General features: G+C 46.3%; 3 protein-coding genes across 3 annotated transcripts; 1 reads left to right on the forward strand and 2 right to left on the reverse strand.

Annotated features, from left to right (window-relative positions):
- The first annotated feature begins 5,287 nt into the window (after positions 1 to 5,287).
- Positions 5,288 to 7,994, forward strand: ZSWIM1 (zinc finger SWIM-type containing 1). Its single transcript, XM_003757296.4, has 2 exons — positions 5,288 to 5,582; positions 5,883 to 7,994. Exon 2 carries the CDS (start codon positions 5,967 to 5,969, stop codon positions 7,347 to 7,349), a length of 1,383 nt encoding a protein of 460 aa, XP_003757344.1. The 5' UTR covers positions 5,288 to 5,582; positions 5,883 to 5,966; the 3' UTR covers positions 7,350 to 7,994.
- Positions 7,995 to 8,176: 182 nt separating this feature from the next.
- Positions 8,177 to 9,599, reverse strand: SPATA25 (spermatogenesis associated 25). The gene is made up of 2 exons (XM_031954578.1): positions 9,381 to 9,599; positions 8,177 to 8,933 (listed from the first exon to the last, which is right to left on the reverse strand). The coding sequence occupies exons 1-2, from the start codon at positions 9,433 to 9,435 to the stop codon at positions 8,290 to 8,292; spliced, it is 699 nt and encodes a 232-aa protein (XP_031810438.1). The 5' UTR covers positions 9,436 to 9,599; the 3' UTR covers positions 8,177 to 8,289.
- Positions 9,600 to 10,421: 822 nt separating this feature from the next.
- On the reverse strand, positions 10,422 to 13,245 carry NEURL2 (neuralized E3 ubiquitin protein ligase 2). Its single transcript, XM_031954577.1, has 2 exons — positions 12,184 to 13,245; positions 10,422 to 10,736 (listed from the first exon to the last, which is right to left on the reverse strand). The coding sequence occupies exons 1-2, from the start codon at positions 12,911 to 12,913 to the stop codon at positions 10,621 to 10,623; spliced, it is 846 nt and encodes a 281-aa protein (XP_031810437.1). The 5' UTR covers positions 12,914 to 13,245; the 3' UTR covers positions 10,422 to 10,620.
- Between the last annotated feature and the right edge of the window lie 27 nt (positions 13,246 to 13,272).

Below are 13,272 nucleotides of genomic sequence, written 5' to 3' on the forward strand. Positions count from 1 at the left end.
AATAGATCTATTCATATTTATTTATATATTCAGAGAATAGCCATGATTATCTGGGTGCAGGGTTTGGAAATGCTTGATTATGTATTGTGTCCAGGTCCATCATCTAGTCAATGGAAGAGCCAAAGAGGCCACCCAAGATACCCTGCTTTAGAAGTGGACACTCCCAGCTTGGTGAAGGCCTTCAGGATCTATAGCTTTCTAAACAGCCGCAGGGCATGGGCCAAAAGAGGAGACGAGTTTTGACATTATCATAGAACATCAGGCATAAGATGCTGCAGTCTACTGCCAGCAGCACATTCTTGTTGTACATGGCATTTAGGGAGATGCTAAAGTTGACTGAACAGCATACTAAGACAAGATAGGTTTTGTGTAGGGTCCAGGCACTGATCCTTAGGAGAGGTGGGTAAGGAGAGAGGATGATGAGAAAGGGCAGAAAGTCTTTGCAATATGGGAGAGATGATGGGACACCGATGTTAGAGATGAGGAATTTCATAAAATCATAGAATGTTGAAAGTGGAAGGAAATCTTAGAGAACACAATATTGGATCTGGAGGAGATCCTAGAATGGAGATCACAAAATAGCAGAGTGGACACAGAGGATGTTAAAATCTTGGGGGATCCTTAGCTCAAAGAATGTTAAATAACAAAGGATGTTAGGGACTAATAGGTACCTTATAACAGAATATTAGAAAAATCAAGAATCTTGGAACGTAGATTATTTTAATTTAACTGTTAGAAATAGAAATAATCTTTTTAAAAATAGAATGTTTAGAGATATAGTAAAGGAAATGGAATATTTATTTTCTTTTTAAAATATTTAATGGTATTTTATTTTTTCCAATTTCATGTGAAGTCAATTTTCAAAATTCATTTTTTGAAAGATGAGTTTTTTAAAAAAAAATTTCTCCCTCCCTTCCTTCCCTCATCTTCAAGATGGTGAGTAATCTGATGGATTTCCATAGTAGTCATGTTGTGAAAGAATAAAACAAAAGAAAAAAAACAACATGAAAAAAATAAGTGAAATAATATGCTCCAATCTGCATTGCTGCAGTTGTTCTTTTTCTGGATATGGTTAGCATTTTCCATCATGAGTCTGCAGTTGTTCTTTTTCTGGATATGGTTAGCATTTTCCATCATGAGTCTTTTGGGATTGTCTTTGATCAATGTATTGCCTGAGAAGAGCTATTGAATCAGAGTTGTTCACTGTACAATATAACTATTATGTACAATGTTCTGGTTCTACTCACTTCACTCATCATCAGTTCAAATCTTTCCAGATTTTTTTAAAATCTGCCCACTTATTATTTCTTATAGCATAACAGTATTCCAACTACATTCATATATCTTAATTTGTTCAGCCATTCCCCAATGAATGAGCATCTCTTCAATTTCCAGTTCTTTGCCACCACAAAAAAAGAGGTGCTATAAATATTTTTATACATATCAATCCTTTTCCCTTTTTTATTATCTCTTAGGGATGGAGACCTAGAAGTGATATTGCTGTATCGAAAAGTATGCACAGTTTTATAGTCCTTTGGTCATAGTTCCAAATTGTTCTCCAGAATGGTTGGAGACTCTAGCAACTCCAGCAACAGTGCATTAGTGTCCAAATTAGGAAATGGAGTATTAATTAGCACAAGAAGGAATCTTACAAAAAAACATTAAACAGAAAGAACTTTAGCACACATTGTTAAAGATACAGGAAGAACTTTCATCATAGAATGCTAAGAACTCAAAGAAACCTATTTCCAATGAAATGGAGTGTTAGAGCATGAAGGAATCTTTAGAGATGGTTTTATCAAGACCCTTCATTTCACAGGTGGGAAGGCTATAAAATCTAATTATCTCCTAATACTTCTACTGGCTTATCTCCTTCCTTATTTTTCTTATCCTCCTTGCAGCTTTTGACACATTAGACCACTACTTCTCCTTTGGCTTTTGTGGCCCTGCCTCTCTTGGTTCTGACTGTACTTAAGTTTCTTTTGCTTTATTTATCATCCTCTCTTTGTCAGTTGCCTTGCCTGTGCCCACCTGAGAAGAGGAGCTTCCTAATTTCCCAAAGAAGCTATTCTTTTGTCCTTTCTAAATACACAGCTTTTATTCTGGAACAATTTCACCCCAAGGCAAAATCCCTATGGATAATAGCTTTTTTGAACTCATTCTTATATGATTAATCTGCTTTTCCCCATTATACTTTCTCCTTTTCAGTGATTCATAACTCCCAGATGCCAATGTCCAAACTCTTTCTCCAGCCTCCTCTTACTTCTTAGCTCCATCCCCTTCAATCCAAGTCTTTCTTTTCTTCTCAACCTTCCGGGGAATCCCTCTAAAGTGGCATCCCTTTCACTATACTCTAGAATGCCTACTCCATAGGGTACAAACTAGCTCTCATCTTAAACCTTTTCCCTTCTTGATCCCTCAGGTTTTTGGGTGTTTTTTTTTTTTTTGGTACTTGTTGAGTCTTCATTTCCTCACCATACCTCCCATGACTGTTTCTCTGATCAATTTTGCTTTCCTTTTTTATATAAAGTTTTTTTTTTTTTTTATTTTCAGAACATGTGCATTGATAGTTTTCAACATTTACCCTTGCAAAATCTTGGGGGAAATAATAGTACTTATTTCCCAGGGTTGTGAGGAGCAAATGAGTCAATTTAAAAGCACTTAGTGCAATGCCTGATATATAGTTTTCAGTTGTTTCTATCATGTCTGATTCTTCATAACCCCATTTGGTGTTTTCTTAGCAAAACTACTGGAGTGGTTTGCATTTCCTTCTTTGGCTTATTTACAGATGAGGAAACTGAAGCAATCAGGGTAAAGTGACATGTTCAAGGTCACAAAACTAGTGTGTATCTGAAGTCAGATTTGAATTCAGGTCTCCCTGATTTCAGAGCTGCTGCTCTATGCAGGTACTTAAGTCCCTTGTTCCCTCCTTCTGGACACCTTATACCCTTATCTTGTCTCATCATCATGTGTTCTGCTTCTGTGTTCATGAATTCTTGAAATTCTCTTATCTGATTTCAGTCCATTGTCATTTGACCTCTATCTTTTTCTTGCAAACCCAAATCCCATTCTTTGTCCTCCCTGGAACCTCTCATCTTAATCCTTCCACTCCTCAGGTCTTTTCCAGACCATCAGCCTCTATGGACTACACTCATCAACCTTCCCCATCCTTATCCCTTGATGAACCAGTTCAATACCAAACTTTCCTCTTCTTTTGAGTCTTACTTCCTTATATTGCCAGTCTTGTCTTGCCTGGCCACAGCCTTGGATTTATGACAAATTAAAAGCTCAAGAGACATAGTTTCTATATAACAAATAATTTAATTATGGTTAGCAAATAATCAATAAATTGAGTCCAGTGACTATGTAAAAACAGATACCCAATTACACTGACCTTGTTGTTCCTCACATCTCTTGACTCTGACCATTTTCACGGACTGTCTGACATTCTTGGAACACTCTTCTTTCTCTCTTCATTCCGGCTTTCCTGGTTTCCTTCAAGCCTCAGTTAAAGTCTTTTCTTTAGAGCAACTTCTTTGAGAAGCCTTCCCTAATTTTTTAGTGCCTTTCTTCCAAGATTATCTTGTATATATCTTGTTTGTATATAACTTGGATTTGGCTTCCCTATTAGATTGTAAGCTACTTGGGGTAGTTTCTGTGTTTTTGTTTTTGCCCCTTCTTTGAATCTCCAGCACTTAGTGCCTGGCACATAGTAGGCTCTTAAATGCTTATTTGCTTTTAGGGTGTGTGTGTGAATGATTATGAGCTAGGTGGTCCAGGCCTGGAGTCAAGAAGATCCAGGCTCAGACATTAGTTATATGATCCTGTGGACTTCACTTAGCCCTATTTGCTTCAGTTTACCCACCTGTAAAATGAACTAGATGAGATGGCAAACCGCTCCAGTATCTTTACCAAGAAAAACCTAAATGGGGTCATGAAGAGTCAAACAGCACTGAAACTGAACAGCAATTATACATATATATGTATATTTGTATTTATACACATATATACTTTCTTGCTAGGTAATCTCATCAGTTCTCAAGGATTCAGCTGTCTTTATGCAAAAGAATCCCTAGATATGCAACTCCCTTTAATGGACCCTAAATTTATCTGGTAGCTTGTTGAGCATTTCCATGTGGTCATCCTGAAAACATATCAAAATAAACGTATCTAAAAAGGGAGCTTAGGTTTCCCCCCAAATCCATCTTCTCTACTAAAAGTTCTCATTTTTTCCCCCAAGGTCCCTCCCCTTCTCTCATACAGCCTCTTCAGGCTTTTTTCACCTCTTATCTGAACTTGGTGACTTGCCTGCCTTCAGTAATAAATACTTGTCTGACCGTAATCTCTTTTCAATCAGTTCCCTGAGTAACTTCCAAACTGATACTCCTAAAGCAGATCTAAAACCACGTCATTCCCTTATTAAAAAACAAAAGACGAATGGCTCCCAGCGGCCACAAAGATAAAACGTGAAATCCCCAGCCTGGAACTGAGGCCCACCGATTTAGAGCTGGCCCGATAGCCTCCGTAAGAGATAAAGAATAAGCCTTTCAGTGGTTAGGCAACTTACGGTCACACGGCAATGAGAGGCTTCAGACTCGGTCTTCTGAAGGCCGACTCGGGCGTTCTGTGCGTTAAGCCCGGAGGAGCCTCTACAGTCTGGCTCCAGCGCGCCTTTCCAGTCCCAGGACACCACAGTCCCTCTCCTGCAGCCTCGGGACCGGCCCCGTCACGGTTTTTGGATTTCATTTCCTCTGATTTACACCTAGCTGAATCTTTCTTCGGGTGTTACATCTTCCACTCTCCCCTTGTAAGTGCTTTTATTTTGTATTTTTAATGAGTTTTGTGTTATGGAGATCATTAGCTTTTATTTTTGATTGAGATTTTATTTTAAAAGTGATTTACGCTTTACACATCGTTTTCCCGAAGGCACCTGCTTTGTCGCTGTGGGGATCCCAGCGGCACAAGCAGGCCACGAAGGGCTGTTCTTACTTTTTGCTTCCTCCGAGCAGGCCTTGCGCATAGCAGGGGCTTCGTTTCTGGCTGGAAGCCTTTCCCACCTGGTCCTTCCCCGGGCCGACAGGCCCCGAGGGCGAGGTAGGGCCTTAGAACGGAAACGCTTCTCTGCGGCCCTACGCTGCGGAGACCGAGGCCCTCCCAGGTCCGGGGGGCGCCGCTCACAGATGTCCCCGACATCTCCGCCCCCACCCCACAGACTCACTACCAGAGACTCAGAGAGGGAGGAAGGATCTCGTGGGGGGAGAACTTTTACTTTTCTACAGATTTCCACCGCCTAGCCGCCATCCGGCGGTTTCCATAGTAACGCGCCCTTCCTTCCGGTGCGCCGGCTCTTATTCGCCCCGCCCCCTACGGGTTTTGTCCCTCCGGGAGCTGGGACCGCCGAAGGCGCTGCGTATAAGCCCGCCCCGTCGTGCGTCGGCGTAGTGTAGCGAAGGGCCGTAGTTCCTCGGCGATCGCTCTGCGGAGGGCGACCTGCGCGCTGATTGGTGGGCGTGGAAGGCCGTCCGTGCTAGGGCGGTGTTCTGCTGTGAGCCCGGAAAGGCGATGGCCGAGCGCAGCAGTCGGTAAGGAAAGCGTGAGGCCTCACAGGCTCTGCCGTTCCCTCGCCCCCTGGGGTTAAAGAGTTGTAGCTCTCGGCCCTCTCTGAGGGGCCTTCGGAAGCCAGACCCTGGGACCTTAAAAAGGGGCCTGGATCCCTCTACTTCGGAGTTAAGAGTAGGGTGTTCCTCATTTCCTGCCCCGCCCCCTCCGGGTGCCCTTATGGCTTGGGGAGGAGGGGGTGGCACTAGCCCTGGACCTCGCTAATCGTGCCCTTAAACCGCCCTCTTAGTGCTTCGCTTCAACTCCTGTAACTCCCCCCACAGGCGCCTTGGCGGAGACGCGGACTGAGCCCCTTCGGGCCGAAGCTGCGCTTATCCTTTCAGGCCTTCCAGACCCCCTGTTTCCACATGGCGCTAAGCGCCCTGAAGGAGCTCCAGGCCGGAGACCATGCCCCTTTACTAGTCTTTGAAGTGGGCAGGAACTCTCAGTTGGCCTCCCTGAGCTACCAGTCTCCCTTCATGCGACGAATCTTCATGAGGTTCCCTGAAGTGTTGTTCATACACCGGACCCCCAATCCCAGGGGCAAGATACTCTACACCTTCTTGGTGGACGGCCCTGGGGTGCAGCCTGAATGCAGTCTGACCAGGATCGTGTATTTCTCTGTCCCAGTCAAGGAGAACGTCGAGGGTTTGGTCCAGCTGTTCCAAACTTTCAAAAAGTTTAACCCTGAGTGGGAGAGAACCTGCACCATCCTAGTGGATCCGTATTTCTCTCTGTTGCCTGTTCTAGCTATGGAATTTCCATCCGCAGAGATCCTTCTGTCTGCCTTTCATGTATCTAAGTTTCTTCAGGGAAAATTTTACCGCCTCGCCGTAGAGCAGTCAGTGAAGAAGCTGCTGCTCACCAACCTGCAGCACACCGTGTGTTCAGCCACGGCCAGTAACTTGAAGAAAATGCACACCCTCCTTAGTGACTCTGTCCCCCAAGACCTGCAGCCTGACCTTCACCTGAGCTGGCTACTAGATGATAGGATCTGGCTGGCACACAGGTGGAGGAGCAAGGCTGAGAGTATCTGCTACTTTCGGGACCTAGAGATCACAACCCGGGTCATAAGCCAATTCTTTGGTATCGAATTGTCTCTGGAAAGGAGTATCCTTTCCTTGCTAGAGTACTTGAAGCAGAATACAGATAAGGAAGGGACCTCCAACTCAGACCTGAACACCCCAGCCAACTGTACCCCACCAGAGCCTTCTGCAGAAATTACCAAGCTCCAAGAAGTAGAAGCCTGCATCCAACATTCCTTGCAAACCATTTGTGCTGAACCTGCTGCCCAGCTCTGCTTGGTAGAATTTGCTGTGGTCCAGAGGTCTATACAGTTGATTGGTTCAAGCACAGACAAGGTGAATGTTCAGATCCTAGAGGATATGCATGAAGTACACCCTCAAGGCCCCGGCAGCTGTACCTGCCACTTCAGCCAGACATTTGGACTGCCCTGCCGTCATATTCTGACTGTCCTTAGCTCCCAACAGCAAGTGCTGCAGCCTGAAATGCTACCTGAACAGTGGAAACTTGGCTGCAGAACACCCCCCAGAAGTGTGGCCAGCCTAGCCAGTATCCTGGGCAGCAGGTGGAATGTGGCTCTAGACAAGGAGCTATTGGTCGCATTCCTCACTGGCGAGGTGAGGCGGCTTTTACTTCAGTGCAGTCGGGAAGAGTTTGAGCGACGCTATAACACCCTCCGTGAACTGGCAGACAGCTGGATTGGACCTTACTTTCAAGTGCAAGTGTAAGCCGTCTTCCTTTGTCCCTGCTGGATGTGCTCTCTGCCATGACCCACCTAGCTGTCCTTCCTCAACCCAGCTAAAGGGGGTGATGAGTATTGTCTAGGACAGTGACATAATCTCCAAGCTTCAGTTTTCTCAGCTATTACATGGAGATATTCGTTTTACTACCTGCCTCGCAAGATTGTTGTGAAGAAAGCATTTTCTAAACTATAAAGTGACACAGAAACAAGATTTGTTTTTAACCCAATGGAGAAAAAGGGAAGGAGTAAAGTACTCCACCACATTCCTACTTTCTTTGCAAACATTTTGTACTCTCAAGGATCAGCTGACCCAATAGATGAGGAGAAAGGCTGAGACCAAATAACAGGTCAGCCCAGCTGCCCAGTCAGCTGATTCCATCCCCTGTGACCAAAAAATCTAAGCATTTTTGCAGCCTAAGTGAGGAACTTTGTTTAGTACCTATGCTCTATGTCACATTGTCCTGCTTGGTCCTTGTGATTGAATCTGAATGCTGCTTATGTCAATATTGCTCATTTAGAATTTTAGCTCACCACCATTCCTGGAAAAAGAGTAATGTTTGCCATTCCTATTCTATTCTCTGCCCACTGCTAGCAAGGGAAATTTGTATTCAATAAAGGTTTATAGCAAAGCTACTAAGTCAAATGATTGCTGCTACCATAGAAATAGGAAAAGAGTGTCTCCCTTCCTCCTTCTCCTCCCCAATCAGTTTTTGTAATCTTAGGTTTTTGCACTATTTTCTGGCCAAACTCATTTCCCTGTTAAAGTGAATAAACTTCCCAGCCCTTGGTAGTATTGAAATGCTGGTGTGTAGATATCATATACTCCCCAGATATTGTACCATCCCCTGCAGAAATGGGTCCCCCATCTAGCTGCCCAATAACCATACAGAGAAGCCACCCAGTGAGTCTAGTGCAATTTCATCTGGCTACAAGCAGGAACCAGGACCCTGACTCCTTCTGGGCCCCACCAGTGGGGCCTGGCCAAGCATCATGTGAGACTGGGCCTGACCCCACCTCCCCTCAGTAGCCCCCTCAGGCTCTGGATGGGCCATCATGAAGGCCTGGGCAGCCCGGATCATGTCCTCTTCCCTCAGGCCTGGGACAGGCACAGTAGGGATGCCAGCAATCATCATAGCCAATGTGAGAATGCAGATGTCAGGCTGGGAACCAGGCTCTTTGCCCCCTGCCTCTTTGGGCATCAGCAGGGCCCCTGGAGATAGCCCACAGAGCAGCAGTGGCCCATGCCCCCCAAGGCTACCCATCTGCCCTCCAGCCAACTGAGGGACCCTGCCCCGTGGGCAACCATCTTCCCAGCCCAGGTTCTCAAGCTGCCTCACATGAGGAAATTTTCTGCAGTATCTGCCATGATACTCTTTCCGCCGAAGCGGCTCCCAGCCAGCCCCCCCTGGGCAGATCCCAGGCTCTGGTGTAGGTAGAGAGTGACCCCAGGACTGGGGAGCTGCCTGACGCTCAGCTTTCTGGCTTAGCAGACCTGGCCCTCCAGGGGCTACCACCACTGGCTCCATGGGACCATAGAGGCTGAGAGAGGAGTTTGGAGGGCCTGCCCCACCTGCAGAGACAGGAATGAGATAGAAAGTGATTTACAACCCCTATGATACCTTGAGGGTGATGCATAACTATAAGAACTGGCTGGGATCCAGCAAAGGGGAAGTTCAGGTCATCAAACATTTTTAACATTTATATGGTCTAAAATTAGAAAGGGCTCTTAGAGATCATCTAGGCCAGTGCCCTCATTTTTCAGATAAGGCAGTCCAGAGACATCAAATAAATTGCATTAGGGTACATAAATAAATGATAGAGCTGAGATTTGATTAGGTATTCTGACTGTTAAGTTCCAGTATCTTATCTAGGTGCCACCTTGCCTTTACCTTTGGGATAGTAGCTTTAAGGCTATACTTTCCCAGGAGGGATAGCAACATCCTGGGACACCAGCATATAGGTGACAACATGTCAGGGGTAGTCTTGTTCCTCTAATCCAAAGAAACCATTATCTTACCTTGGCCAGGAGTAAGGAGACCCGAATGAGCTTTCTGTGTCATGAAGTAGGACATGGCTCCCACAGGGGCCCCAGGTTGTGAGGGAACAGTAGGACAATTCCTTCATGTCCTACCCCACTCACCCTTCTAGAACCCACCTCACAACCCTAGGCTATGTTAGCTGGAATCTACCTCATAGAACTGGCTTGTTCATTCTAGAACCAATGTACCTCTCTGTGCTCAACTGAGGCAAAGGAGCCTGTGGAACATTGACAGTGCTGTGTTGTGGAAAAAGTAGCATTTGGGGAGTCACACAACATGGGTTGTTCAAACCTATGCTTCTTACTTGTGTGACCCTGGCCAAGTTATTTAACCATAGCCTAAGTATTCTTATTTTTAAGAGTAAAGATGCCCGATGTGCTTCCCAGTTCTAAATCTTTTGATTAGGAATCTAGAGATTTGAAGGGAAAGGGGGAAGGGGTCTAGACCTGATCCTACTACCAACCTGCTACTGAGTTTGGGCACAGCACTAAGTCTGGCTCATCTAAAATGGGCTGTCAAACTACTGCTAAAGGACCAAATCAGGCAATTGCCTGGCCTCAGTCCACATGAGCTAAGAATGGTTTTTACATTTTTTCAAATGTAAAAACCATTCTAGATGGGGGTATACCAAAAAAAAAAAAATTAAAAAAAAAAAATTGACTTAAATAGTTTGTCAATGATCCCTGCTCCTAGAACAAGAGCTATGCATTAGATTGCTTCCAGTCCTGAGTCCTAGTAGAATAGAAACAATGAACCAAACCCTACTTCGCCCTCCCTCCCCCCAACTAGGAGATTTGGATTCTTGTCCTGGTTTTACAAAATAAATAGGTATTCTTGCCCAAATCATTTCAACTCCCCATCTCTTGATTTCACCATCTATATATTCACCCTTGCCTAGCCTACTTGACAGATGTTTTGAGAATTAAATAAAATATATAAAAATTTGAAAAATATAAGACACTGGGTATACATTAGAAGATTAAAGGGCAAGAAGCCCTGACCTAAGAATCATCCAAATGTGAAATCATCATTTCTTTTATTATGACTTCTAGCAGAGTGGCCCTGAAGGGCTCATTTTACAGTAGGGCAAGTTCTTTCAAAGATGTGGCCTTAAGTAAAGACATTGGGGGTAGGCGTTCCTGAGGCTGAGACACCAGGCACTAGGGAATTTTATTGTTTATCTGTACCCAGATCTGCCAACTGGAGGTCAAGAGGACCTCACTCATACTTGCAGAAATCCTTGAGGCCCGTGGGCAGGTGCAGCCCATCAATGGCAAGTCGATGTATCACACTTCTCTGAATGACAATGCGGCACAGGGTCTGAAGGGAAGGCACTGCAGAGAAAGAGAAAGATGAATTAGTGATAAAGATCCCAGGCTGGCTGCCTCCATTTGCTTTGGAGATTATCAGGTGTAGCCTGGAGAAAATGGATCTAAACTAGGAGTCTAGAGACCTGGATTGGTGTCTCAGTGTTTCCTTGGATGAATCATTTTACAATTTTGGCCCCTATTTCTCCAGGTATAAAACTGGAACATCTTCTAATCTACCTCGCTAGTTATGAGAAGACTATGTGAAAGCACTTTGAAAAGCAGGGCACCACACTGCCATTCAAGGCTTTTCACAACCAGGCATCTATCAGCTTTCTAATTTCATCTTACACAAAGGTATATTGGATTCACAGGCTAGAACTGTGATAAATTTATCCATTTTCATTATTATATATAATTATATACACATATATAATGATAATATACATATATAAATTATCAATAAAATGATACATTTGTCATTGTTTCTCAACTTACCCTCTCATTTCTGGCCCTTTCCTTACTTTATATCTCATACCTGAAGTAGCTTCTCTTTGAAATCCTCCCCATTTAAAGATCACATAAAGCCTTCTTTGATCTAGCTGGAAGTAATCTCTGTTTTTTGGGATGCGACCCTTCCCCACCCCATACCCGGGGCCTGGGGAGGACCTGATTCAGTGAGCTCGCCAGTGCCTGCAGGTGTGGGAGGGGTGCGAATTCCCGGGAGAGAGCCCAACGGGCAAGCCAGGGAAATGGACTCCCCCCATCTTGGCCTTTCGTGTGCATTTATTATACATTATAATTTTCTGGGAATATATCGTCTTCCTTCCCTATTCCCCCACTGCTATTGGCTCCCTGAAAGCCCATGGATCTTGATCATTTTTTATTTTTTAATTATATTTAGTCCTATTCACTCAAGTTCTCTCCGATATCTGATTATGACATGAAGGTAACAGCTAAACCAAGCAGAGCAACAGCTGCTAACTTGCAAAAGATTCCATGGGTACTATATTTAGTAATGGTAATTCAAACAGCTCAGACCTATAGTATTGTTTTCCTAATGGCCATTCTATAAATTAAAGAATAAAAAGTATCTTAACTGCTTATTTTTCTAGCCCTTTAATGTTTAGAAAGTGCCCTTATAACTTTGTATCACAGTGGATTGGGCTATAGCCATTTTACAGATGAATAAACTGGGGCTTGGATAAATGTCTTGAACACAATGTTGCTGGTCCTAGTCTTCCTCTGCAATATGCTGTCTGATTAGTGTGGTATTGTGACTTTGATTAAGTCTCAGTTTCCTTAGCTATAAAAAGAGGGGCTTGGACTAGTGATCTCTAGGGTTCCCTTTTCAGTTCTACCTCCTATAATGCCCCTTTTACAAAGGAGGAAAGGGAGAATTGGGGGGATGATAGACTGATTCTTAGTGATTCCAACTCAGGCCTTCTGCAGCACTGGGCGATCCTATACCTACATCCATATTCCAGCTGGACCAGGCGAACGCTTTTGGTGGACGCGAAGACATCAACCACAGCATAGAGGGGCTGGGTGGTGGGTAGCCCCCGGGCGCTGGGGCCCATGTCCTCCCCGTTAATGAGGATATGCATGTCGGCCGTGCCGTCTGGCCGCGGGCAGAAGAGCACCCCGAGTCGGCTGCGCCGCGCCGTGGGTGGCAGGACGTTGAGCTCATACAGCTGGTCCAGCAGGTGGCTGTAGCGGCCCGGCCGGCTCCGGCCCACCAGGCGGTCTCGGGGGATCCGCAGCTGTTCGATGTGCAAATAGGGCTCGTCCAGCAAGCCGGGCGGACGGCCCGGCGGCTCTTCCTCTTGGCCCTCGGTGACCACGCGGTTGTGGTGGCGAGTGATGGCAAAGACCCAACTCCGGCCCAGACTAACCAGATCGGGCAGCGAGTATTCGGGCACCGGAGCCAGACTGCCGGGGTCCCAGGCGGTCAGGCCCAGGCGCAGGTGGCCGCACCAGCCCAGCTCCTTTTCCTCAATCTCCACTAGGAATACCTGGCCCGGCGCCAGCGGCTCCCGGCTGAAACACAAGCCGTTCGCGAAGCTCTCCACGCGCGTGGCCCGCGTCCCCGACGGGTCCACGCGGATGTTAGCCCCGTGGACCTCATGGAAACGGGTCGGGGGCGGCTCTCTGTACGGAGCGCCTCCGGCAAGGACCGGGACACCTCCTGGGGCCGCCGCCATCTGCCCGGTGCAGTGGGGTAGGCGGGCGCCGGAGGCTATTTTGGGCCCCGGGGCCGGGCCCGGATTTGGAGAGGGCCATGTAGGCTCCCGAGGGTCTCCAGACTGAGGCGGGACTGGCCTGGGGTCCTAGCGCCGCCCGCTCCCAGCCGACTCCGACCGCGGGCGGGCGCAGACGGAACGCGACCCTTCCCCACCCCATCCCCGGGGCCTGGGGAGGACCAGATTCAGCGAGCTCGCCAGTGCCTGCAGGTGCGGGAGGGGTGCGGATTCCCGGGGGAGAGCCCAACGCAAGCCGGGGAAGGGGACTCCCCCCCGCTCGTGACTGTGGAGCCGATCAGCGATCAGGTGATCGGGACAGA

The sequence above is a fragment of the Sarcophilus harrisii genome, chromosome 2, assembly GCF_902635505.1.
Source record: "Sarcophilus harrisii chromosome 2, mSarHar1.11, whole genome shotgun sequence".
NCBI classification, from domain to species: domain Eukaryota; kingdom Metazoa; phylum Chordata; class Mammalia; order Dasyuromorphia; family Dasyuridae; genus Sarcophilus; species Sarcophilus harrisii.

Excerpts from the sequence above, each read along its gene's own strand:
- NEURL2 (XM_031954577.1), bottom strand. The coding sequence starts at position 12,913 with ATGGCGGCGGCCCCAGGAGGTGTCCCGGTCCTTGCCGGAGGCGCTCCG. Across the intron at positions 10,737-12,183 it reads GGTCCAGCTGGAATATGGAT|TGCCTTCCCTTCAGACCCTG; the intron begins GTAGGTATAGGA and ends CTTTCTCTGCAG.
- SPATA25 (XM_031954578.1), bottom strand. The coding sequence starts at position 9,435 with ATGTCCTACTTCATGACACAGAAAGCTCATTCGGGTCTCCTTACTCCT. Across the intron at positions 8,934-9,380 it reads TCTCCTTACTCCTGGCCAAG|GTGGGGCAGGCCCTCCAAAC; the intron begins GTAAGATAATGG and ends CTGTCTCTGCAG.
- ZSWIM1 (XM_003757296.4), top strand. The coding sequence starts at position 5,967 with ATGGCGCTAAGCGCCCTGAAGGAGCTCCAGGCCGGAGACCATGCCCCT.